The sequence below is a fragment of the Salmo salar genome, unplaced genomic scaffold, assembly GCF_905237065.1.
Source record: "Salmo salar unplaced genomic scaffold, Ssal_v3.1, whole genome shotgun sequence".
NCBI lineage: Eukaryota > Metazoa > Chordata > Actinopteri > Salmoniformes > Salmonidae > Salmo > Salmo salar.
The window spans coordinates 1-27,500 of record NW_025548939.1 but is presented as its reverse complement, the minus strand read 5'-3'; the positions used below and the strand labels follow the sequence as shown (position 1 = coordinate 27,500).

The 27,500-nt window shown below is 47.5% G+C and overlaps 2 protein-coding genes across 2 annotated transcripts; both read left to right on the top strand.

Moving 5' to 3' along the window:
- The first annotated feature begins 7,540 nt into the window (after positions 1 to 7,540).
- LOC123734148 (exocyst complex component 1-like) lies at positions 7,541 to 9,461 on the top strand. The gene is made up of 3 exons (XM_045712898.1): positions 7,541 to 7,758; positions 8,451 to 8,665; positions 8,871 to 9,461. Exons 1-3 carry the CDS (start codon positions 7,638 to 7,640, stop codon positions 9,135 to 9,137), a joined length of 603 nt encoding a protein of 200 aa, XP_045568854.1. The 5' UTR covers positions 7,541 to 7,637; the 3' UTR covers positions 9,138 to 9,461.
- A 740-nt stretch (positions 9,462 to 10,201) lies between these two features.
- Positions 10,202 to 27,126, top strand: LOC106610560 (structural maintenance of chromosomes protein 2). The gene is given in 13 exon segments (XM_045712899.1): positions 10,202 to 10,902; positions 11,092 to 11,241; positions 11,829 to 11,951; positions 12,078 to 12,116; positions 12,557 to 12,667; positions 13,116 to 13,160; positions 13,565 to 13,666; positions 14,218 to 14,349; positions 14,736 to 14,885; positions 15,035 to 15,206; positions 15,209 to 15,267; positions 15,511 to 15,670; positions 27,026 to 27,126. Coding segments are annotated over 13 exon segments (1,512 nt in total). The 5' UTR covers positions 10,202 to 10,734.
- Positions 27,127 to 27,500: the final 374 nt, after the last annotated feature.

Sequence of the window (27,500 nt, the reverse complement as noted above, 5' to 3'; positions counted from 1 at the left end):
CCCCAGCCTGGTGAGTCCTGTGCCTGTGCCCAGGGCCAGGCATCCATCATGTCTCCCCAGCCTGGTGAATCCTGGGTCAGGGCCGTCGGAGGATCCGACACCGGGTGCGGCCCAGAGGATCCGACACCGGGTGCGGCCCAGAGGATCCGACACCGGGTGCGGACCAGAGTATCCGACAACCTCTTGCGACCAGGGACTGAGGGGAGCTGCCTGTGACCCAGAACCGGGTGAGTCTGGTCACAATTCTAAAATAAAGTTGATTAACTATGACTGTGATGATTCTGCCTACAACCCAGAACCGAAGGAGTCTGCTTACAGCCTGGGACCGACGGAGTCGGCCCACGAACCAGAACCAAAGAAGTCTGCCTACTGTCCTAAGCCCAACAGGTCTGTCTACGGTCTGTTGGACAGTAGGCCAGAACCGGAGCCACCTCCAATATAGGTGGGTTGGGGAGGGGGTGTAGCACTGTGCCGTCGTTGACGGCAGCCACCCTCCTTCCCTCCCTTTAGTTAGGAGGTTAATTGTGTGTTGTTTTTTTTTTGTTTTGTTTTTTTCTGTTGGTTTTGTGCATTCAGTGTATGCACCTTTAGGGGGGTAATGTCACGTCCTGACCATATACTTAGGTTTTTTGTATTATATTTGGTCAGGACGTGGCAGTTATGTTTGGTTATGGTATAGTGGGGTTGTGAGTGTTGGGGTAGGTTCTAGGTTAGGTATTTCTATGTGGAGTTTAGTGAGTGTATGTTTGTTTGGTTAATTGGGGTTGGGACTCTCAGTTGAAGGCAGGTGTTGTCTATCTGCCTTTGATTGAGAGTCCCATATAGTGGGGTGTGTTTGTTTGATTTTTGTGGGTAATTGTATTTTGCACTGTGTTTCGTTTCACCTGTGAAACTGTCACCTTTCTCCTTTGCGTGTTTATTTTGTTTTGTCGTTTCCATCTAAAATAAAGATGATGTGGAACAGTCAACCTGCTGCGTATTGGTCATCGAGTGATTTCGACATATCTTCCGATGAGGGAGAATACGAGGAACGTGACACAAGGACTTGCTTCCATTCAGCCACAAGAGCATTAGTGAGGTCGGGAACTGATGTTGGACGATTAGGCCTCACTTGCAGTCAGGGTTCTAATTCATCGCAAAGGTTTTCGGTGGGGTTGAGGTCAGGGCTCTGTGCAGGCCAGTCAAGTTCTTCCACACCGATCATGACAAACCCTTTCTGTATGGACCCCGCTTTGTGCGAGCAGGAATTGTCATGCTGAAACAGGAAAGGGCCTTCTCCAAACTGTTGCTACAAAGTTGGAACCACAGAATCATCTAGAATGTCATTGTATACTGTAGCGTTAAGATTTCCCTTCACTGGAACTAAGGGGCCCGAACCATGAAAAACATTCCAAGACCATTATTTCTCCTCCACCAAACTTTACAGTTGGCAGTGTGCATTCAGGCAAGTAGCATTCTCCTGGTATCCGCAAATCCCAGATTTATCCGTCGGACTGCCAGACGATGAAGCGTGATTCATCACTCCAGAGAATGCGTTTCCACTGCTCCAGAGTCCAATGGCGGCGAGCTTTACACCACTCCAGTTGGCGTTTGGCATGGTGATTTTAGGCTTGTGTGCTGCTGCTCGGCCATTTCCTGAAGCTCCCGATGGAAAGTTCTTGTGCTGATTGTTGTTTCCAGAGGCAGTTTGGAACTCGGTAGTGAGTGTTGCAACCGAGGACAGATGATTTTTACACTCTACGCGCTTCAGTACTCGCGGTCCCGCTCTGTGAGCTTGTGTGGCCTACCACTTCGGCGGCTGAGCCGTTGTTGCTTGTAGACGTTTCCACTTCACAATAGCATCACTTACAGTTGAACGTGGCAGCTCTAGCAGGGCAGAAATTGTACAAACTGACTTGTTGGAAAGGTCGCATCCTATGACGGTGCCACGTTGAAAGTCACTGAGCTCTTCAGTAATGCCATTCTACTGCGGGTGTGACAGAAATAACCAAATCCACTAATTTGAAGGGGTGTCCACATACTTTTGTATATATAGTGTATGAAGGGGTGTACATATAGATGGAGGCCTAGGGAAGAGGGTCCCATTTGGGAAACACCCTACATGTGTTATTCATGAGATTCAACATATCCCTCCCTCCCTCCCTCCTCCTCCTCCTCCCCTTCCTTCCCTTCCCCTCCCTTCCCTTCCCTCCCCTTCCCTCCCCTTCCCTTCCCTTCCCCTCCCTTCCATTCCCTTCCCTCCCTTCCCTTCCCTCCCTTCCCTTCCCTTCCTCCCTTCCCTTCCCTCCCCTCCCCTCCCCTTCCCTTCCCTTCCTTCCCTCCCCTCCCCTCCCCTCCCCTCCCCTTCCCTTCCCTCCCTTCCCTTCCCTTCCCTCCCTTCCCTTCCCTTCCCTCCCTCCCCTTCCCTCCCCTTCCCTTCCTTCCCCTCCCTTCCCTTCCCTTCCCTTCCCTTCCCTTCCCTTCCCCTCCCTTCCCTTCCCTCCCCTCCCTTCCCTTCCCCTCCCTTCCTTCCTCCCCTCCCCTCCCTTCCTTCCCTCCTCCCCTCCCCTCCCTTCCCCTCCTTCCCTTCCCTTCCCTCCCCTTCCCTCCCCTTCCCTCCCTTCCCTTCCCTTCCCTCCCTTCCCTTCCCTTCCCTCCCTTCCCTTCCCTTCCCTTCCCCTCCCTTCCCCTCCCTTCCCTTCCCTTCCTTCCCCTCCTTCCTCCCTTCCCTTCCCTTCCCTTCCCTCCCTTCCCCTCCCTTCCCTTCCCTTCCCTTCCCTTCCCTTCCCTTCCTTCCCCTCCTCCCTTCCTTCCCTCCTTCCCTCCCCTCCCTCCCTCCCTTCCCTCCCTTCCCTTCCCCTCCCTTCCCTTCCCTTCCCTCCCCTTCCCTTCCCTTCCCTTCCCTCCCTTCCCTTCCCCTCCCTTCCCTTCCTTCCCTCCCCTTCCCTTCCCTTCCCTCCCTCCCCCTCCCTTCCCTTCCCTTCCCCTCCCTTCCTTCCCTTCCCTTCCCTCCCCTCCCTTCCCTACCCTCCCTTCCCTTCCCTTCCCTCCCCTCCCTTCCCTTCCCTTCCCTACCCTCCCTTCCCTCCCCTCCCTTCCCTCCCCTTCCCTTCCCCTCCCTTCCCTTCCCTTCCCTCCCCTTCCCTCCCTCCCCTTCCCTTCCCCTCCCTTCCCTTCCCTTCCTCCCCTCCCTTCCCTACCCTCCCCTTCCCTTCCCTTCCCTTCCTTCCCTTCCCTCCCTTCCCTACCCTCCCTTCCCTACCTTCCCTTCCCTACCTTCCCTTCCCTTCCCTTCCCTTCCCTTCCTCCCCTCCCTCCCTCCCCCTCCCTCCCCTTCCCTCCCTCCCCTCCCCTCCCTCCCCTCCCTTCCCTTCCCTTCCCTTCCCTTCCCTTCCCTTCCTTCCCTTCCCTTCCCTTCCTCCCCTCCCCTCCCCTCCTTCCCTTCCCTCCCCTTCCCTTCCCTCCCCTCCCTCCCCTCCCCTCCCTCCCCTCCCTCCCTCCCCTCCCTCCCCTCCCCTCCCCTCCCTCCCTCCTCCTCCCTCCTTTCCATTTCAGTTCTAAAGAGCCTTTCCAGAAAATGACCACAAAACCAACAACAACATGAACACAAAAGCACTTAGCTGAAGGACGATCCCTCTCTGTTTTCACAAATGTGTCAAATCTAATCATCACACACACACACACACACACACACACACACACACACACACACACACACACACACACACACACTAAATCAAATCATCATTTTGAGTCTATTTCTCCCCTCCAGTCTCATGTGTTCTATCCACTCTGAACAGCCAATGACAGAATGACACATAATGAACTGAAACTGATAACCATAGACGCCCTGCTGTCGTCACGGAGACGCCCCGCTGACATCACAGAGACACCACACTGACATCACGGAGACGCCCCGCTGTCGTCACGGAGACGCCCCGCTGTCGTCACGGAGACGCCACACTGACGTCACGGAGACGCCACACTGACGTCACGGAGACGCCACACTGACGTCACGGAGACGCCACACTGACATCACGGAGACACCACACTGACATCACGGAGACACCATACTGACATCACGGAGACACCACACTGTCATCACGGAGACACCACACTGTCGTCACGGAGACACCACACTGTCGTCACGGAGACACCATACTGACATCACGGAGACACCACACTGTCGTCACGGAGACACCATACTGACATCACGGAGACACCATACTGTCATCACGGAGACACCACACTGTCGTCACGGAGACACCACACTGTCGTCACGGAGACACCATACTGACATCACGGAGACACCACACTGTCATCACGGAGACACCACACTGACATCACGGAGACACCACACTGACATCACGGAGACACCACACTGTCGTCACGGAGACACCACACTGACATCACGGAGACACCATACTGTCGTCACGGAGACACCATACTGACATCACGGAGACACCACACTGACATCACGGAGACACCACACTGTCGTCACGGAGACGCCACACTGACGTCACGGAGACGCCACACTGTCGCCACGGAGACGCCCCGCTGTCGTCACGGAGACGCCACACTGACGTCACGGAGACGCCACACTGACATCACGGAGACACCACACTGACATCACGGAGACACCATACTGACATCACGGAGACACCACACTGTCGTCACGGAGACACCACACTGTCGTCACGGAGACACCACACTGTCGTCACGGAGACACCATACTGACATCACGGAGACACCACACTGTCGTCACGGAGACACCATACTGACATCACGGAGACACCATACTGTCGTCACGGAGACATCACACTGTCGTCACGGAGACACCATACTGACATCACAGAGACACCATACTGTCGTCACGGAGACACCATACTGACATCACGGAGACACCACACTGACATCACGGAGACACCACACTGTCGTCACGGAGACACCACACTGACATCACGGAGACACCATACTGTCGTCACGGAGACACCATACTGACATCACGGAGACACCACACTGACATCACGGAGACACCACACTGTCGTCACGGAGACGCCACACTGACGTCACGGAGACGCCACACTGTCGTCACGGAGACGCCCCGCTGTCGTCACGGAGACGCCACACTGACGTCACGGAGACGCCACACTGACATCACGGAGACACCACACTGACATCACGGAGACACCACACTGACATCACGGAGACACCATACTGACATCACGGAGACACCACACTGTCGTCACGGAGACACCATACTGACATCACGGAGACACCACACTGTCGTCACGGAGACACCATACTGACATCACGGAGACACCATACTGTCGCCACGGAGACACCACACTGTCGTCACGGAGACACCATACTGTCGTCACGGAGACACCCCAAAAGTCAACCAGGTCTCACAGTGTGATGGCAGAATTAGACGTTCACCTATGTTTCTCAAACGTCAAATTTCAAAGTTGTTCCAAATGTCAAATGTCTAAGTGTTTAGGTATTCACTCCACTTTTGTAAGGTTAGGGTTCAGTTAAGGCATTAAGTCTGAATGGTTAAGTCTGTATTTGACGTCAACATCTGACTTTGGTTGTAAAGGTTGCATGTTTGAATTCAGCCACGGAAAGATGTTTTTGATATTTTGTTTAAAGCCTTAACCTTTATCCTTAACCATTCAGAATTAATGACTAACCTTAACCTTAACCCTTATCTTAACCGTTCAGAATTAATGACTAACCTTAACCCTTACCTTAACCATTTAGAATTAATGACTAACCTTAACCCTTACCTTAACCATTCAGAATTAATGACTAATCTTAACCCTTATCTTAACCATTCAGAATTAATGACTAACCTTAACCCTTACCTTAACCATTTAGAATGAATGACTAACCTTAACCCTTACCTTAACCATTCAGAATTAATGACTAACCTTAACCCTTACCTTAACCATTTAGAATTAATGACTAACCTTAACCCTTATCTTAACCATTCAGAATTAATGACTAACCTTAACCCTTACCTTAACCATTCAGAATTAATGACTAACCTTAAAATGTTCTGTTTGGAACCACTTCGGAATTTGAGATTTGAGAAACATGGATACACGTCTAATTCTGATGTGAGACTGAGAGCTTGTTGCAAAATGGTGTGTGTGTGTGTGATTCTGCCTTGTCCTTGTGTGTCTCTCTCTCTCTCTCTCTCTCTCTCTCAATTATACATCTCAGTATAACTCCAATCTAATGGAACATGATGATACACATTGAGGCAGATGCCAGGATCCATGGTGGAGCCACCCAGCCTGGTCCCTTTAGACTGTTATAATGGACTTGAATGGTCTGTCTGTGTGTGTGTGTGTGTGTGTGTGTGTGTGTGTGTGTGTGTGTGAGAGAGAGAGAGAGAGAGGGAGAGCGAGAGAGAGGGAGAGGGAGAGAGACACCCAGCCTGGTCACTTCAGACTGTCATAATGGACTTTAATAGTAGAGGTTTAATAGGGCCGATCGATGGGAGGATCTGAGGGTCCCAAATGGCTCCCTATTCCCTATGGGCCCTAGTCAAATGTAGTGCACTATGTAGGGAAGCATCCTGTGTCTGATTGCTGGCTCTCTCTCTCCCTGGTCCCTCTGAGGGCGATTACAGTGAAGAGAAGTAATAATCTGATATCATTATGGTCGATGGATACATGGCTCATCCATAACTGCTGCACTGTGTGTGTGTGGTGTGTGTGTGTGAGAGAGAAAGACATAGATAGAGAGTGAGGGTATGTCAACCGCGCACACACACACACACACACACACACACACACACACACACACACACACACACACACACACACACCACCACTTTCCCGGTTTTATAGACTCTCTCCAACCTCCTACTTCCCCTCCTGTTGACTGAGTGGTTTTCTCTTTTCTGTCTCTCTTCTCCTGTTGCAACACTTTCCTCCCCATCCCCATATCCCTCTCTTCTCTCCTCTGTCCCAGTCTGTCTCTCTCCTCCTCTCTTCCTCTGTCCCAGTATCCCTCTCTCCTCCTCTCTTCCACTCTGTCTGTCCTCCTCTGTAGCTCTCCTCCTCTCCTCCTCTCTCCTTCTCTGTCCTCCTCTGTAGCTCTCCTCCTCTCTCCTCCTCTCCTTCTCTGTCCTCCTCTGTAGCTCTCCTCCTCTAATCCTATCTCCTCCTCTCCTTCTCTGTCCTCCTCTGTAGCTCTCCTCCTCTAACCCTCTCTCCTCCTCTGTCCTCCTCTGTAGCCCTCCTCCTCTCCTTCTCTGTCCTCCTCTGTAGCTCTCCTCCTCTAACCCTCTCTCCTCCTCTCCTCCTCTGTCCTCCTCTGTAGCTCTCCTCCTCTCCTCCTCTAACCCTCTCTCCTCCTCTCCTCCTCTGTCCTCCTCTGTAGCTCTCCTCCTCTCCTCCACTCTCTCTCTCCTCCTCTGTCCTCCTCTGTAGCTCTCCTCCTCTAACCCTCTCTCCTCCTCTCCTCCTCTGTCCTCCTCTGTAGCTCTCCTCCTCTCCTCCACTCTCTCTCTCCTCCTCTGTCCTCCTCTGTAGCTCTCCTCCTCTCCCACTCTGTTGCTCTCCTTCTCTCCACCTCTGTCAGAGTGTCCATCCCTCTCTCTTCCTCTCCTCCTCCTCCCAGCCTGTCCATCCCTGTGTGTTGAGATGTCGTCCCTACTGAGAAAAGAGATGCAGAGGATGTTGTTTAGACCTGAAGGACAGAAACTACAGAAGTTTATAGAGATACATGAAGCAACACCAGGAAGACATTTTCTCTGTGTCTACGGTAAAAATCAGCATCTTCTGTTTCATTTGTTTGATTTTATTGTTCATTTGTTTATTCAATCATCTTGCTTTCTTTTTTATTTTGTACGATTCTCTCCTTCTATTTCTCTTTCTAAATGATGTTCTGTCTGTTTCCGTGCGTTTTTTCTTCTTTTTAATGATGGATTGATGGTCCCGTGTGGCTCAGTCGGTAGAGTATGATGCTTGTAATGCCAGGGTTGTGGGTTCCAGTCCCACGTGTGACCAAATCTCTTTCTAAATGATGTTGTGGTTTTTCTTCTGTTTTCTTCCGTTCTTACTTTCCTTTGGTCTCTGATGCAGAGATGACGATGTTTCTGTTTTAGGTCTACTTGTTCTTTTTAATGACGGATGGATTGTTTTTTTCAAAGACCTCAGGGAAGTCTGTTGATGAGGAGGTTACTAGGGTCATATAACAAACTACATCTGCTATGGAAAATAGGCTTGAATAGTTTGTCTTTGGATACAGTCCGTGAACGTCACCAATAGAGGAGTGTTACTTCTACTCGCTAATTGAATTTCCAATGCTGGATAACATCCGTTGTCCTCGGGAAAACGGCATCCCTTTTGGAACAATGCATTTTGTCCCTATTGGTAAAAACAACATTAGCTTTGCTTGAGAAAACGGCTTGACTATTCCTTTCCAAAACATAATTGTTGTCCTCTGGTCCACAGTGACCAAGACCAAAGAGGTGCAGCTGTGTGTGGTGAGATCTCGGAAATCACTGTATTCTGGATCAAACAAGTTGCTGAATTCCCAGAAATCCGGATCGAAAAAGAAGCTCAAGTCTCAGTTTTGCCTGAGTTCCTGCTTGGAGGACTCCTACCTGAGGACGGAAGTCTGGCTCCTCCAGGACCTCACTCTGCTGGACGGGCGGGATCCGGATGTGGTAAGGAACATCATTCTCATATTTTGCATTACATCCGTGTTTACATTTAAGTGTTGACTCTAGGGGCTGCCATGATTCTGTCCTCACTGCAAGGTGAACAGTTGTTCCATTACAACATTTGCTGTGACATTCTTCTTCTTCTTCTAGTCCCCCTTTGATGACCTCACCTCCCCTCTCTTCTCTCCCCCCCCCCCCCTCCCTGTAGGACGACCCGTGTTTCCTGATGCACTTCTCCACTGTGCGGTCGGTGACGGCCTTCAGCTGCGGCGCCAAGTACTGCATGGCGCGGGCCCTGGTTGCCCTGAGCGAAAAGCACTGCGGGCGACCTTTGACTCTGGTGAACTATGACCTGGCCTACATCAGTCCGTCGTCTATATATTTGAACAGAGGAGACTGTGTGGTGCTGATGCAGATATGTTTCTACGCTGCTAACCTGGTGTGTCTGTCCTTGTGCCCTGTACCTCTGGACTGAGAGATATTTGGATTTGGATTTATTGTGGATCCCCAAGGCAGCAGCTACTCTTCCTGGGGTCCGGCAAAATGCAAGCAGTTATACCATTTTAGAGAGAGAGAAAGAGTCTGAGTGTGTGTGTGTGTGTGTGTGAGTGAATCATAGGCTCTACCATGTATCAAGAATACACTATTTAAAATGACTGTCTTTCCAGATTTCTAAGTCTCTGTGTTGCATGTACTTATAAACCTTCTGTCTCTGTTCTGATTCTGAACGTTCTAACACTGTTCCTCAAGCATGTGAAATGATTACAGCTAATAATCGGAATAAAATGTAACAACTTTCCTTTTGTCTTCTTATGTTCTCATTCCATCAGTTTGAGAAGTTTTTCATAATTTTTCTCTTTGAAATATCTTCCGTAGATGGCAGCAGCAAAACTAAATCAACAAACTCTGACATCATGCGGTTATTTTTGATGACCAAATCAAAGACAGTAGAGTGACAAGATGACCAAATCAAAGACAGTACAAGAATAAAGATGACCAAATCAAAGACAGTACAAGAATAAAGATGACCAAATCAAAGACAGTACAAGTATAAAGATGACCAAATCAAAGACAGTACAGTGTAAAGATGACCAAATCAAAGACAGTACAGTGTAAAGATGACCAAATCAAAGACAGTACAAGAATAAAGATGACCAAATCAAAGACAGTACAAGAATAAAGATGACCAAATCAAAGACAGTACAAGAATAAAGATGACCAAATCAAAGACAGTACAAGTATAAAGATGACCAAATCAAAGACAGTACAGTGTAAAGATGACCAAATCAAAGACAGTACAGTGTAAAGATGACCAAATCAAAGACAGTACAAGTATAAAGATGACCAAATCAAAGACAGTACAAGTAAAGATAGGCTGAAAGTGCTTCTCCAACAGAAATCCCCGATCACGGTTGTAGGTGAAGGCGATGTCATGGCGACGCTGGCTCGCTAAGCTCATGCGCAGAAACACGTCATCGGGTCTAACGGTCGTCTCTCGCCAAATTGCGCATGTGCAAGCCGTCAAAGACACTCCCTTGACTTTCACGAGGTTGTAGTAACAACATGTTCACAACTACTTAAGACGTTGGCTCTGATCTAGGTAGTGCCTTTCGATTTCGAGAAAATTAACAACTATTGAAAAATCTTTCACTTCTCTCATTGATTTATCAAACTCCGGCCTGGTCTGTTTCGCGATGTTGCGCCTCTGGGTTTAGAAACTCTGTGACCAACTTTCCTGATCTAAAAAAAAAAAGAAAATACATTGTTTAATATTTACAGCTACATTATTACAATTATTACAACACTTCAAATAAATGAATTTAAATAAAAGGTATCAAATAAATTGGGTATAAAATGGTTTAGAAAAGGTTTTTTAACGACATTTGTCCGGATAGGCGCATGCGCAGGACCAGAGAACGGCCGCGTGCCTGGCGCCAAAATTCGAAAAGCGGAGGGGAGTGTTCTGTTGTTGACAGCACCAGCTCTCCTTATAGCGTCGTGGTTTTTACACGTTATTACAACATATCGAAAAGGACTACTTTGGAAATACTTTGGGAAAGGACAACGCAAAGATGCACATCAAATCTATTATCTTAGAAGGATTCAAGTCCTACGCGCAGAGGACAGAAATCAACGGATTTGATCCGCTCTTCAACGCTATTACTGGACTTAACGGGAGTGGAAAATCCAATATTCTCGACTCGATATGCTTTCTATTGGGGATAACCAACTTGTCTCAGGTAATATGCTACTTATTCATTAATACGCAGAGATGTTAGTTTTTATCCAGTGAGCTAAAGACATTTCCTTGACGTTAGCTAGCTAACGTTAGCTTACTGTGCCCAGGTTCATCGGCGGTTACAGTAACGTTAGTAGAGAAACTAGCGAGCTGTAACGTTATTTCCATCTGATCTTAACTTATCTCCCAGGTGCGAGCGGCCAATCTCCAGGATTTGGTGTACAAGAACGGTCAGGCCGGCATCACCAAAGCCACGGTGTCCATAACATTTGACAACACAAACAAGAGCCAGAGTCCGCTTGGGTTCGAGACCCACGACGAAATCACGGTCACAAGACAGGTAAATTTGTTCTCCTCTTGCCTCTATTCCAGTTTGTGGGAAGAGTAATGTTGATGAATAAAACATATATGCCTTGCTCCAGCAGGTCCAAACTAAGGGATACTACTAGCTAACTACAACTTCTGTCAGGTGTTCTGATTGAACCTTTATGGCATAGCTGGTAGCTACTGCGTTAGGTCTGAAAATAGTCCCAACTAGGACGGTTCTCCTTCCCATAATCACTACACTAACTGTCCACTGACGTGATTTCTCAGCTGTATTGTTACTAGTCATGATTTTCACTGTGATGACGTGATTTCTCAGCTGTATTGTTACCAGTCACTCAAACTAGTCATGATGGTCACTGTGATGACGTCTCATGCGTCAATCACTGCACTGATGTTGACTGCTTACTACTGCGTTATTAGCTATTCATACTGACCTTAATGCCTTTCCTATAAAACTATTTATTACTTTACCTCATCCTCTTGTTCTACTCACAGATGGTGAGTAGCTATTATTAGTCAATCAAACTGTAGAGGACTCTCTTAAAAATGTTACTATGATGGAGTGGATTCTCAGTTCTCTGTGTCCTTCTCCAATCCCAGGTGGTGATAGGTGGTAGGAACAAGTACCTGATCAACGGGGTGAATGCCAACAACACCAGGGTACAGGATCTGTTCTGCTCTGTGGGACTCAACGTTAACAACCCCCACTTCCTCATCATGCAGGTAGGTGTTTAAACACCACAAGTACCTGGGGTGTGTTCATTAGTCCCACATTGTAGCAAAAAGTTCTAGAAATAACTTGAATCTTTATTTTTATATATTTATATACTTCTCTTTACAATATTTCAGGGGAGAATCACCAAGGTTCTGAACATGAAACCGCCTGAGGTAAGTCTATATACACACACACACTGTAGAATCATGAAGTCTTGTAATTACTTGAAGCTTCCGTACTACACACACTCCACGCACGCTTCCTGTGGAAAGACAGACACACAAACACTCCTTTGCCCTCCTCTCTACATCTCCTCTCTAACCTTCCTCTCTCCTCTGTAGATCCTAGCCGTGATAGAGGAGGCAGCAGGAACCAGGATGTAACTCTAACCTTCCTCTCTCCTCTGTAGATCCTAGCCATGATAGAGGAGGCAGCAGGAACCAGGATGTAACTCTAACCTTCCTCTCTCCTCTGTAGATCCTAGCCATGATAGAGGAGGCAGCAGGAACCAGGATGTAACTCTAACCTTCCTCTCTCCTCTGTAGATCCTAGCCATGATAGAGGAGGCAGCAGGAACCAGGATGTAACTCTAACCTTCCTCTCTCCTCTGTAGATCCTAGCCATGATAGAGGAGGCAGCAGGAACCAGGATGTATGAGTGTAAAAAGATCAGCGCCCAGAAAACCATTGAGAAGAAGGAAGCCAAACTCAAAGAAATACAGACGGTGGGGCCGCCATTTTACCTGTGTTAACGTAGCTCTGTGTTTCCTGGTCCTGGGGACCCAAAGGGGTGCACGGTTTGTTTTTCTCTCTAGAAAACGAAGTTCAATTCTTCATCACGCCTTTAGTTGAATCTAGGTTCAACCCTGTGGCTCAGTTGGTAGAGCATGGTGTTTGCAACGCCAGGGTAGTGGGTTCGATTCCCACGGGGGCCAGTACAAAAAAAATGTCATGAAATGAAATGTATGCATTCACTACTGTAAGTCGCTCTGGATAAGAGCGTCTGCTAAATGACTAAAATGTAAATGTAAAAACTCTTCATCATTTAGTTGAATCTAGTGTGTTAGTGCTAGGGATCCCCAGGATTGGGGAAACGGACGTAGCTCCTACTATCAAAAAATGGTGCCTTGGATTTTGGTCGCATTTGACTAATTTGTGTTTGGTTGTGTTCAGATCCTTAATGAAGAGATCACTCCTACCATGGAGAAGCTGAAGGAGGTAGGAAGTCCCGTTTTTTAAGATGAAATCATCACTTCAGCCCAATACAAGACCTTTCTATCTGTTTTGCCAATGTTTACATCCTTGTCCCCTGATGTGTGACCCTGGAATAAACACCCCCAAGGATCTTTAATACACGTTCCTTCCTGTCCATCCCATGTGACTCAGTTGGTAGAGCATGGCACTTGTAATGCCAGGGGTTGTGGGTTCGATTCCCACGGGAGACCAGTAGGAATGAATAATGTATGCATTTCAGTAGAGTAAGTGGTTCTGGATAAGAGCGTCTGCTAAATGACTCGTATGTAAATGTCTCCCCTTCATTAACCATCTTTATCCTTTCTGTCTTCCTTCACGGTCCTCTGTCCGTCTCTCCGTCCTCTCTCCGTCCCTGTGTCCTCCTGTAGGAGCGTTCTTCATACCTGGAGTACCAGAAGTTGATGAGGGAGATAGAACACCTGAGTCGTCTGTACGTGGCCTGGCTGTTTGTCTGCGCTGAGGAGACCAAGGTACACACACACACACACACTGAAGGTCCTGTGTGGAATATTACCTCATGTTTTAGCTGCTGTGGTGTCTTGTCATGTTGTGGTGTCTTGTTGTGGTGTCTTGTTGTCATGTTGTGGTGTCTTGTTGTTGTGTTGTGGTGTCTTGTTGTTGTGTTGTGGTGTCATGTTGTGGTGTCTTGTTGTTGTGTTGTGGTGTCTTGTTGTTGTGGTGTCTTGTTGTTGTGTTGTGGTGTCTTGTTGTTGTGTTGTGGTGTCTTGTTGTTGTGGTGTCTTGTCATGTTGTGGTGTCTTGTTGTCGTGTTGTGGTGTCTTGTTGTTGTGTTGTGGTGTCTTGTTGTTGTGTTGTGGTGTCTTGTTGTTGTGTTGTGGTGTCTTGTTGTTGTGTTGTGGTGTCTTGTTGTCGTGTTGTGGTGTCTTGTTGTTGTGTTGTGGTGTCTTGTAAGCCCAGCAATGTCCGTTGGGGATGAATAACAAAGTGAATGTGATTGAATTCACTGTGATTTGGGTTCACAGGTGAAGTTTAATGGAACTGTTGTTGATTTAAATCTCAGGTCAAGTCAGCGGAGGACCTGAAGGTAATGCAGGACTCCATCACTCAGCTGCAGGCCAGCATGGCAGAAAACGAAAACAAGGTCCAGGAACTCTCCGCCCAGATACAGGAACTGCAGAAGAAGAGGGACCAAGTAATGAAATGCTATTCAATTCAATACAACTTTATTAATCCATTCTGGGAGCGTTGGAGAAGAAAAAACACGTGTTGCAGATAACATAGAACACGGATGGGCACCACTTCTCTAATGTGAATGAATGATTGTGGCAGATCTATGCAACACGTTTCTATCTGCAGCTGTTGAATCTCATTGAATGAGCCCTTTGGTCACGGACAGTTATATTTCAAACATTTGGCTTGGAGGTTATTATATTTGACTATGTTCTGTCGGGTGTCCTGGTGCCTGTCGGGGGGGGTGTCCTGGTGCCTGTCTGGGGGGGGTCCTGGTGCCTGTCGGGGGTGTCCTGGTGCCTGTCGGGGGGGGTGTCCTGACGCCTGTCTGTCTCTCCTGCCCTACAGGAGGTTGGTGGAGTGCTGAAGGGTTTAGAGGAGACTCTGTCTGAGGTCCAGAGGGTCGATGCTAAAGCCCAGAGTGCTGTGGACATGAAGAAACAGAACCTGACAGAGGAGACCAAGAAGAGGAAGGAACTGGTGAAGAGCATGGAGGAGGTGAGAGGAGGGAGGATGAAGAGAGAGGGTGTGAGGGGGAGGTGTAGCGGTGGTGTGTGTGTGTGTGAGAGAGAGGAAGACGAGCAGACAGCCTGAAATATGACTAACTAAAACCACTGTCTCTCTGTCTCTGTCCGTGTTCCCCCCAGGATAAGAAGATGCTAGTTGTTAAGGAAGGAGAGGTATCCAAGGTAGCAAAGAAGCTGTCTGCCCTACAGGAGGAAGGTCAGAAGGACAGCGCCGCCCTAGAGGCAGCACAGAGTCACTTCAAGGCTGTGTCCGCAGGGCTGTCCACCAATGAGGACGGGGAAGAGGCCACGCTCGCGGACAGATGATGACCTGCAAGAACGACATGAGTAAAGCTGACACCGAGGCCAAACAGGTGAGAATGGATTGGTTCATAATGGAATATATATGCAGCACTGTTGATTGATTTGAGTAAAGCTGACACAGGCCCAACAGGTGACGATGACCTCTGACCTCTATCTGACCTACGACCTTCAAAGAATGCAAACTGAATGAGAATGACGACCTCAATAAAAGAGTTGTGAATCAGAGTTCTTCCTGCTGCGTTGGATGAGTATCTCTAAGGCTTCATTCTCTTCCTGTCGGTTGTTCTCCCCAGGCCCAGATGAAGCTGAAGCATGCCCAGCAGGAGTTGAAGGCCAAGCAGGCGGAGGTGAAGAAGATGGACTCTGGTTACCAGAAAGACCAGGAGGCCTTCAACACTGTCAAGAAGAACAAGGAGAAACTAGAGGCTGATATGGAGAAACTACAGTACCAAGGTAGAGGAGAGAGAGAGAAACTACAGTACCAAGGTAGAGGAGAGAGAGAGAGAAACTACAGTACCAAGGTAGAGGAGAGAGAGAGAAACTACAGTACCAAGGTAGAGGAGAGAGAGAGAGAAACTACAGTACCAAGGTAGAGGAGAGAGAGAGAAACTACAGTACCAAGGTAGAGGAGAGAGAGAGAGAAACTACAGTACCAAGGTAGAGGAGAGAGAGAAACTACAGTACCAAGGTAGAGGAGAGAGAGAAACTACAGTACCAAGGTAGAGGAGAGAGAGAGAGAAACTACAGTACCAAGGTAGAGGAGAGAGAGAGAGAGAAACTACAGTACCAAGGTAGAGGAGAGAGAGAGAAACTACAGTACCAAGGTAGAGGAGAGAGAGAGAAACTACAGTACCAAGGTAGAGAGAGAGAGAGAAACTACAGTACCAAGGTAGAGGAGAGAGAGAAACTACAGTACCAAGGTAGAGGAGAGAGAGAAACTACAGTACCAAGGTAGAGGAGAGAGAGAGAAACTACAGTACCAAGGTAGAGGAGAGAGAGAAACTACAGTACCAAGGTAGAGGAGAGAGAGAGAGAAACTACAGTACCAAGGTAGAGGAGAGAGAGAGAAACTACAGTACCAAGGTAGAGGAGAGAGAGAGAGAAACTACAGTACCAAGGTAGAGGAGAGAGAGAGAGAACTACAGTACCAAGGTAGAGGAGAGAGAGAGAAACTACAGTACCAAGGTAGAGGAGAGAGAGAGAGAAACTACAGTACCAAGGTAGAGGAGAGAGAGAGAGAAACTACAGTACCAAGGTAGAGGAGAGAGAGAGAGAGAAACTACAGTACCAAGGTAGAGGAGAGAGAGAGAAACTACAGTACCAAGGTAGAGAGAGAGAGAGAGAAACTACAGTACCAAGGTAGAGGAGAGAGAGAGAAACTACAGTACCAAGGTAGAGGAGAGAGAGAGAGAAACTACAGTACCAAGGTAGAGGAGAGAGAGAGAGAAACTACAGTACCAAGGTAGAGGAGAGAGAGAGAGAAACTACAGTACCAAGGTAGAGGAGAGAGAGAGAAACTACAGTACCAAGGTAGAGGAGAGAGAGAGAGAAACTACAGTACCAAGGTAGAGGAGAGAGAGAGAAACTACAGTACCAAGGTAGAGGAGAGAGAGAGAAACTACAGTACCAAGGTAGAGGAGAGAGAGAAAACTACAGTACCAAGGTAGAGGAGAGAGAGAAAAACTACAGTACCAAGGTAGAGGAGAGAGAGAGAAAACTACAGTACCAAGGTAGAGGAGAGAGAGAGAGAAACTACAGTACCAAGGTAGAGGAGAGAGAGAGAGAAACTACAGTACCAAGGTAGAGGAGAGAGAGAGAAACTACAGTACCAAGGTAGAGGAGAGAGAGAGAGAGAAACTACAGTACCAAGGTAGAGGAGAGAGAGAGAAACTACAGTACCAAGGTAGAGGAGAGAGAGAGAGAAACTACAGTACCAAGGTAGAGGAGAGAGAGAGAAACTACAGTACCAAGGTAGAGGAGAGAGAGAGAGAGAAACTACAGTACCAAGGTAGAGGAGAGAGAGAGAAACTACAGTACCAAGGTAGAGGAGAGAGAGAGAGAAACTACAGTACCAAGGTAGAGGAGAGAGAGAGAGAAACTACAGTACCAAGGTAGAGGAGAGAGAGAGAAACTACAGTACCAAGGTAGAGGAGAGAGAGAGAACTACAGTACCAAGGTAGAGGAGAGAGAGAGAGAAACTACAGTACCAAGGTAGAGGAGAGAGAGAGAGAAACTACAGTACCAAGGTAGAGGAGAGAGAGAGAGAAACTACAGTACCAAGGTAGAGGAGAGAGAGAGAGAAACTACAGTACCAAGGTAGAGGAGAGAGAGAGAAACCACAGTACCAAGGTAGAGGAGAGAGAGAGAGAAACTACAGTACCAAGGTAGAGGAGAGAGAGAGAGAAACTACAGTACCAAGGTAGAGGAGAGAGAGAGAGAAACTACAGTACCAAGGTAGAGGAGAGAGAGAGAAACTACAGTACCAAGGTAGAGAGAGAGAGAGAGAAACTACAGTACCAAGGTAGAGGAGAGAGAGAGAGAAACTACAGTACCAAGGTAGAGGAGAGAGAGAGAGAAACTACAGTACCAAGGTAGAGGAGAGAGAGAGAAACTACAGTACCAAGGTAGAGGAGAGAGAGAGAAAACTACAGTACCAAGGTAGAGGAGAGAGAGAGAGAAACTACAGTACCAAGGTAGAGGAGAGAGAGAGAGAACTACAGTACCAAGGTAGAGGAGAGAGAGAGAGAAACTACAGTACCAAGGTAGAGGAGAGAGAGAGAGAAACTACAGTACCAAGGTAGAGGAGAGAGAGAGAGAAACTACAGTACCAAGGTAGAGGAGAGAGAGAGAAACTACAGTACCAAGGTAGAGGAGAGAGAGAGAGAGAACTACAGTACCAAGGTAGAGGAGAGAGAGAGAAACTACAGTACCAAGGTAGAGGAGAGAGAGAGAGAAACTACAGTACCAAGGTAGAGGAGAGAGAGAGAGAAACTACAGTACCAAGGTAGAGGAGAGAGAGAGAGAAACTACAGTACCAAGGTAGAGGAGAGAGAGAGAAACTACAGTACCAAGGTAGAGGAGAGAGAGAGAGAAACTACAGTACCAAGGTAGAGGAGAGAGAGAGAGAAACTACAGTACCAAGGTAGAGGAGAGAGAGAGAAACTACAGTACCAAGGTAGAGGAGAGAGAGAGAGAAACTACAGTACCAAGGTAGAGGAGAGAGAGAGAAACTACAGTACCAAGGTAGAGGAGAGAGAGAGAAACTACAGTACCAAGGTAGAGGAGAGAGAGAGAAACTACAGTACCAAGGTAGAGGAGAGAGAGAGAGAAACTACAGTACCAAGGTAGAGGAGAGAGAGAGAGAAACTACAGTACCAAGGTAGAGGAGAGAGAGAGAGAAACTACAGTACCAAGGTAGAGGAGAGAGAGAGAAACTACAGTACCAAGGTAGAGGAGAGAGAGAGAGAAACTACAGTACCAAGGTAGAGGAGAGAGAGAGAAACTACAGTACCAAGGTAGAGGAGAGAGAGAAAAACTACAGTACCAAGGTAGAGGAGAGAGAGAGAAAAACTACAGTACCAAGGTAGAGGAGAGAGAGAGAAACTACAGTACCAAGGTAGAGGAGAGAGAGAGAAACTACAGTACCAAGGTAGAGGAGAGAGAGAGAGAAACTACAGTACCAAGGTAGAGGAGAGAGAGAGAGAAACTACAGTACCAAGGTAGAGGAGAGAGAGAGAGAAACTACAGTACCAAGGTAGAGGAGAGAGAGAGAAACTACAGTACCAAGGTAGAGGAGAGAGAGAGAGAAACTACAGTACCAAGGTAGAGGAGAGAGAGAGAGAAACTACAGTACCAAGGTAGAGGAGAGAGAGAGAGAAACTACAGTACCAAGGTAGAGGAGAGAGAGAGAGAAACTACAGTACCAAGGTAGAGGAGAGAGAGAGAGAAACTACAGTACCAAGGTAGAGGAGAGAGAGAGAGAAACTACAGTACCAAGGTAGAGGAGAGAGAGAGAGAAACTACAGTACCAAGGTAGAGGAGAGAGAGAGAGAAACTACAGTACCAAGGTAGAGGAGAGAGAGAGAAACTACAGTACCAAGGTAGAGGAGAGAGAGAGAGAAACTACAGTACCAAGGTAGAGGAGAGAGAGAGAGAAACTACAGTACCAAGGTAGAGGAGAGAGAGAGAAACTACAGTACCAAGGTAGAGGAGAGAGAGAGAAAACTACAGTACCAAGGTAGAGGAGAGAGAGAGAAACTACAGTACCAAGGTAGAGGAGAGAGAGAGAGAAACTACAGTACCAAGGTAGAGGAGAGAGAGAGAAAACTACAGTACCAAGGTAGAGGAGAGAGAGAGAGAAACTACAGTACCAAGGTAGAGGAGAGAGAGAGAGAAACTACAGTACCAAGGTAGAGGAGAGAGAGAGAGAAACTACAGTACCAAGGTAGAGGAGAGAGAGAGAGAAACTACAGTACCAAGGTAGAGGAGAGAGAGAGAGAAACTACAGTACCAAGGTAGAGGAGAGAGAGAGAGAACTACAGTACCAAGGTAGAGGAGAGAGAGAGAAACTACAGTACCAAGGTAGAGGAGAGAGAGAGAAACTACAGTACCAAGGTAGAGGAGAGAGAGAAACTACAGTACCAAGGTAGAGGAGAGAGAGAAACTACAGTACCAAGGTAGAGGAGAGAGAGAAACTACAGTACCAAGGTAGAGGAGAGAGAGAGAAACTACAGTACCAAGGTAGAGGAGAGAGAGAGAGAGAAACTACAGTACCAAGGTAGAGGAGAGAGAGAGAAACTACAGTACCAAGGTAGAGGAGAGAGAGAAACTACAGTACCAAGGTAGAGGAGAGAGAGAGAAACTACAGTACCAAGGTAGAGGAGAGAGAGAGAAACTACAGTACCAAGGTAGAGGAGAGAGAGAGAAACTACAGTACCAAGGTAGAGGAGAGAGAGAGAGAAACTACAGTACCAAGGTAGAGGAGAGAGAGAGAGAAACTACAGTACCAAGGTAGAGGAGAGAGAGAGAGAAACTACAGTACCAAGGTAGAGGAGAGAGAGAGAAACTACAGTACCAAGGTAGAGGAGAGAGAGAGAAAACTACAGTACCAAGGTAGAGGAGAGAGAGAGAAACTACAGTACCAAGGTAGAGGAGAGAGAGAGAAAACTACAGTACCAAGGTAGAGGAGAGAGAGAGAGAAACTACAGTACCAAGGTAGAGGAGAGAGAGAGAAACTACAGTACCAAGGTAGAGGAGAGAGAGAGAGAAACTACAGTACCAAGGTAGAGGAGAGAGAGAGAGAAACTACAGTACCAAGGTAGAGGAGAGAGAGAGAGAAACTACAGTACCAAGTTAGAGGAGAGAGAGAGAAACTACAGTACCAAGGTAGAGGAGAGAGAGAGAAACTACAGTACCAAGGTAGAGGAGAGAGAGAGAGAAACTACAGTACCAAGGTAGAGGAGAGAGAGAGAGAGAAACTACAGTACCAAGGTAGAGGAGAGAGAGAGAAAACTACAGTACCAAGGTAGAGGAGAGAGAGAGAGAAACTACAGTACCAAGGTAGAGGAGAGAGAGAGAGAAACTACAGTACCAAGGTAGAGGAGAGAGAGAGAGAAACTACAGTACCAAGGTAGAGGAGAGAGAGAGAGAAACTACAGTACCAAGGTAGAGGAGAGAGAGAGAAAAAACTACAGTACCAAGGTAGAGGAGAGAGAGAGAGAAACTACAGTACCAAGGTAGAGGAGAGAGAGAGAAAACTACAGTACCAAGGTAGAGGAGAGAGAGAGAGAAACTACAGTACCAAGGTAGAGGAGAGAGAGAGAAACTACAGTACCAAGGTAGAGGAGAGAGAGAGAGAAACTACAGTACCAAGGTAGAGGAGAGAGAGAGAGAAACTACAGTACCAAGGTAGAGGAGAGAGAGAGAAAACTACAGTACCAAGGTAGAGGAGAGAGAGAGAGAAACTACAGTACCAAGGTAGAGGAGAGAGAGAGAAACTACAGTACCAAGGTAGAGGAGAGAGAGAGAGAAACTACAGTACCAAGGTAGAGGAGAGAGAGAGAGAAACTACAGTACCAAGGTAGAGGAGAGAGAGAGAAACTACAGTACCAAGGTAGAGGAGAGAGAGAAACTACAGTACCAGAGGAGAGAGAGAGAGAAACTACAGTACCAAGGTAGAGGGAGAGAGAGAGAGAACTACAGTACCAAGGTAGAGGAGAGAGAGAGAGAAACTACAGTACCAAGGTAGAGGAGAGAGAGAAACTACAGTACCAAGGTAGAGAAGAGAGAGAGAAACTACAGTACCAAGGTAGAGGAGAGAGAGAGAGAAACTACAGTACCAAGGTAGAGGAGAGAGAGAGAGAGAAACTACAGTACCAAGGTAGAGGAGAGAGAGAGAGAGAAACTACAGTACCAAGGTAGAGGAGAGAGAGAGAAACTACAGTACCAAGGTAGAGGAGAGAGAGAGAAACTACAGTACCAAGGTAGAGGAGAGAGAGAGAGAAACTACAGTACCAAGGTAGAGGAGAGAGAGAGAAACTACAGTACCAAGGTAGAGGAGAGAGAGAGAGAAACTACAGTACCAAGGTAGAGGAGAGAGAGAGAGAAACTACAGTACCAAGGTAGAGGAGAGAGAGAAGAAACTACAGTACCAAGGTAGAGGAGAGAGAGAGAGAAACTACAGTACCAAGGTAGAGGAGAGAGAGAGAGAAACTACAGTACCAAGGTAGAGGAGAGAGAGAGAAACTACAGTACCAAGGTAGAGGAGAGAGAGAGAGAAACTACAGTACCAAGGTAGAGGAGAGAGAGAGAGAAACTACAGTACCAAGGTAGAGGAGAGAGAGAGAAACTACAGTACCAAGGTAGAGGAGAGAGAGAGAAAACTACAGTACCAAGGTAGAGGAGAGAGAGAGAAACTACAGTACCAAGGTAGAGGAGAGAGAGAGAGAAACTACAGTACCAAGGTAGAGGAAGAGAGAGAGAAACTACAGTACCAAGGTAGAGGAGAGAGAGAGAGAAACTACAGTACCAAGGTAGAGGAGAGAGAGGAGAAACTACAGTACCAAGGTAGAGGAGAGAGAGAGAAACTACAGTACCAAGGTAGAGGAGAGAGAGAGAGAAACTACAGTACCAAGGTAGAGGAGAGAGAGAGAGAAACTACAGTACCAAGGTAGAGGAGAGAGAGAGAGAAACTACAGTACCAAGGTAGAGGAGAGAGAGAGAGAAACTACAGTACCAAGGTAGAGGAGAGAGAGAGAGAAACTACAGTACCAAGGTAGAGGAGAGAGAGAGAGAGAAACTACAGTACCAAGGTAGAGGAGAGAGAGAGAAACTACAGTACCAAGGTAGAGGAGAGAGAGAGAGAACTACAGTACCAAGGTAGAGGAGAGAGAGAGAGAAACTACAGTACCAAGGTAGAGGAGAGAGAGAGAGAAACTACAGTACCAAGGTAGAGGAGAGAGAGAGAAACTACAGTACCAAGGTAGAGGAGAGAGAGAGAGAAACTACAGTACCAAGGTAGAGGAGAGAGAGAGAGAAACTACAGTACCAAGGTAGAGGAGAGAGAGAGAGAAACTACAGTACCAAGGTAGAGGAGAGAGAGAGAAACTACAGTACCAAGGTAGAGGAGAGAGAGAGAGAAACTACAGTACCAAGGTAGAGGAGAGAGAGAGAGAAACTACAGTACCAAGGTAGAGGAGAGAGAGAGAAACTACAGTACCAAGGTAGAGGAGAGAGAAGAAACTACAGTACCAAGGTAGAGGAGAGAGAGAGAAAAAACTACAGTACCAAGGTAGAGGAGAGAGAGAGAAACTACAGTACCAAGGTAGAGGAGAGAGAGAGAGAAAACTACAGTACCAAGGTAGAGGAGAGAGAGAGAGAAACTACAGTACCAAGGTAGAGGAGAGAGAGAGAAAACTACAGTACCAAGGTAGAGGAGAGAGAGAGAAACTACAGTACCAAGGTAGAGGAGAGAGAGAGAGAACTACAGTACCAAGGTAGAGGAGAGAGAGAGAGAACTACAGTACCAAGGTAGAGGAGAGAGAGAGAGAAACTACAGTACCAAGGTAGAGGAGAGAGAGAGAGAAACTACAGTACCAAGGTAGAGGAGAGAGAGAGAAACTACAGTACCAAGGTAGAGGAGAGAGAGAGAGAAACTACAGTACCAAGGTAGAGGAGAGAGAGAAACGAGAAACTACAGTACCAAGGTAGAGGAGAGAGAGAGAGAAACTACAGTACCAGTAGAGGAGAGAGAGAGAGAAACTACAGTACCAAGGTAGAGGGAGAGAGAGAGAAAACTACAGTACCAAGGTAGAGGAGAGAGAGAGAAACTACAGTACCAAGGTAGAGGAGAGAGAGAAACTACAGTACCAAGGTAGAGGAGAGAGAGAGAGAAACTACAGTACCAAGGTAGAGGAGAGAGAGAGAGAAACTACAGTACCAAGGTAGAGGAGAGAGAGAGAGAAACTACAGTACCAAGGTAGAGGAGAGAGAGAGAAACTACAGTACCAAGGTAGAGGAGAGAGAGAGAGAAACTACAGTACCAAGGTAGAGGAGAGAGAGAGAAACTACAGTACCAAGGTAGAGGAGAGAGAGAAACTACAGTACCAAGGTAGAGGAGAGAGAGAAACTACAGTACCAAGGTAGAGGAGAGAGAGAAACTACAGTACCAAGGTAGAGCGAGAGAGAGAGAAACCACAGCGCCCAAGGTAGAGGAGAGAGAGAGAACCACAGTAGGTAGAGGAGAGAGAGAGAAATGCAGTACCAAGGTAGAGGAGAGAGAGAACCACAGTACCAAGGTAGAGGAGAGAGAGAGAAACTACAGTACCAAGGTAGAGTGGGAGAGAGAAACCACAGTACCAAGGTAGAGGAGAGAGAGAGGAAACTACGGTGTACCAAGGTAGAGGAGAGAGAGAGAGAAACTAGAGTACCAAGGCAGAGGAGAGAGAGAGAGAAAACTACAGTACCAAGGTAGAGGAGAGAGAGAGAAACTACAGTACCAAAGGTAGAGGAGAGAGAGACCTTCACAGTACCAAGGTGGAGGAGAGGAGAGAGAGAGAGAAACTACAGTACCAAGGTAGAGGAGAGAGAGAGAGAAACCACAGTACCAAGGCAGAGGAGAGAGAGAGAGAAACTACAGTACCAAGGTAGAGGAGAGAGAGAGAAAACCACAGTACCAAGGTAGAGGAGAGAGAGAGAAACCATGGTACCAAGGTAGATGAGAGAGAGAGAAACCACACAGTACTCAAGGTAGAGGAGAGAGAGAGAGAAACTACAGTACCAAGGTAGAGGAGAGAGAGAGAGAAACCACAGTACCAAGGTAGAGGAGAGAGAGAAACCACAGTACCAAGGTAGAGGAGAGAGAGAGAGAACCACAGTACCAAGGTAGAGGAGAGAGAGAGAGAGAAACCACAGTACCAAGGTAGAGGAGAGAGAGAGAGAAACCACAGTACCAAGGTAGGGAGGAGAGAGAGAGAAACTACAGTACCAAGGTAGGAGGAGAGAGAGAGAAACCACAGCACCAAGGTAGAGGAGAGAGGAGAAACCACAGTACCAAGGTGCAGAGGAGAGAGAGAGAGAAACCACAGTACCAAGGCAGAGGAGAGAGAGAGAGAACCACAGTACCAAGGTAGAGGAGAGAGAGAGAGAAACCACAGTACCAAGGTAGAGGAGAGAGAGAGAAAAACCACAGTACCAAGGTAGAGGAGAGAGAGAAACTACAGTACCAAGGTAGAGGAGAGAGAGAAGGAAACCACAGTACCAAGGTAGAGGAGAGAGAGAGAGAAACCACAGTACCAAGGTAGAGGAGAGAGAGAGAAAACCACAGTACCAAGGAAAAGGAGAGAGAGAGAGAAACCACAGGAAAAACAAGGTAGGAGGAGAGAGAGAGAAACTGCGTACCGGAAGGTAGAGGAGAGAGAGAGAGAGAAAACTACAGTACCAAGGTAGAGGAGAGAGAGAGAGAAACCACAGTACCAAGGTAGAGTGAGAGAGAGAGAGAAACCACAGTACCAAGGCAGAGGAGAGAGAGAGAGAAACCACAGTACCAAGGTAGAGGAGAGAGAGAGAGAAACCACAGCACAAAGGTAGAGCAGAGGAGAGAGAGAGAAACCAGGCCCAAGGTAGAGGAGAGAGAGAGAGAAACTACAGTACCAAGGTAGAGGAGAGAGAGAGAAACCACAGTACCGAGGCAGAGGGAGAGAGAGAGAGAAACAATAGCACAAAGGCAGGCAGAGGAGAGAGAGAGAAACTACAGTACCAAGGTAGAGGAGAGAGAGAGAAAACTACAGTACCAAGGTAGAGTGAGAGAGAGAGAGAAACCACAGTACCGAGGAGAAGAGAGAGAGAAACCACCGGAGGAGAAACCACAGAGACCAAGGTAAGATGAGAGAGAGAGAGAACCGCAGTACCAAGGTGTAGAGGAGAGAGAGAGAGAAACTACAGTACCAAGGCAGGAGGAGAGAGAGGAACCACAGAGTACCAAGGCAGAGGAGAGAGGAGAGAAACTACAGTACCAAGGTAGAGGAGAGAGAGAAAAACCACAGTACCAAGGTAGAGGAGAGAGAGAGAAACCACAGGGCCTGTAGAGGAGAGAGAGAGAGAAACTACAGTACCAAGGTAGAGGAGAGAGAGAGAGAGAAACCACAGTACCAAGGTAGAGGAGAGAGAGAGAGAAACTACAGGCCCAAGGCAGAGTGAGAGAGAGAGAGAAACTACAGTACCAAGGTAGAGGAGAGAGAGAGAAACTACAGTACCTGGGTAGAGGAGAGAGAGAGAGAAACTAGAGTACCAAGGTAGAGGAGAGAGAGAGAGAAACCAGCAGTACCAAGGTAGAGGGGAGAGAGAGAGAGAAACCACAGTACCAAGGTAGAGGAGAGAGAGAGAAACTACGTACCACAGGTAGAGGAGAGAGAGAGAGGAACCACAGTACCAAGGTAGGAGGAGAGAGAGAGAGAGAAACCACAGTACCAAGGTAGAGGAGAGAGAGAGAGAAACTGCAGTACGGAACAAGGTAGAGGAGAGAGAGAGAAACTACAGTACCAAGGTAGAGGAGAGAGAGAGAGAAACTACAGTACCAAGGTAGAGTGTGAGAGAGAGAGAGAAACCACAGTACCAAGGTAGAGGAGAGAGAGAGAGAAATCCAGTACCAAGGTAGAGGAGAGAGGGAGAGAAACTACAGTACCAAGGTAGAGGAGAGAGAGAGAGGAACCACAGTACCAGGTAGATGGGAGAGAGAGAGAGAAACCACAGTACCAAGGTAGAGGAGAGAGAGAGAGAAACTACAGAACCAAGGTAGAGGGAGAGAGAGAGAAACTACAGTGGCCTGTGCAGAGGAGAGAGAGAGAGAAACTACAGTACCAAGGTAGAGGAGGGAGAGAGAAGAACCACAGTACCAAGGTAGAGGAGAGAGAGAGAAACTTACACTACCAAGGTAGAGGAGAGAGAGAGAAACTACAGTACCAAGGCAGAGGAGAAAGAGAAACCACAGTACCAAGTAGAGGAGAGAGAGAGAGAAACTACAGTACCAAGGTAGAGGAGAGAGAGAGAGAACCTACAGTACCAGGTAGATGAGAGGAGAGAGAGAAACTACAGTACCAAGGTAGAGGAGAGAGAGAGAGAAACTACAGTACCAAGGTAGAGGAGAGAGAGAGAAACTCAGACCAAGGGGTAGAGGAGAGAGAGAAACTACAGTACCAAGGTAGAGGAGAGAGGGACAATATTTAGGAGTAGAACCTGCTGGATGCTTTCACCACAATAATTAGGGGTAAAATGTTGATCCTGGTGTTGGGACGCTGATGTGTTGTTTATCAGATGGGAAGGAGGAGGGTCTTCTGGACAGGAAGAGACAGCTGAACCGTGAGGTCACCACCCTCAGAAATACCTACGAGAGTCTGATGTCCCGCTCCTCCTAAATCCCACGCTCGACTACAGGCACGCCGTGTGTGGGGTCACCCAGAGAGACTTATGCAGTAGGGAGTCATTTAGCAGACTCTTATCAGAGAGACCTACAGTAGGGGAGTCATTTTAGCAGACTCTCTATCCAGACAGACTTACAGTAGGGAGTCATTTAGCAGACTTTTATCCAGAGAGGCCCTACAGGTAGGGAGTCATTTAGCAGACTCTCTTATCCAGAGAGACTTACAGTAGGGAGTCATTTAGCAGACTCTCTTATCCAGAGAGACTTACAGTAGGGGAGTCATTTAGCAGACTTCTCTTACTCCAGAGAGACTTGTGCAGTAGGGAGTCATTTAGCAGACTCCTCTCATCCAGAGAGACTTACAGTAGG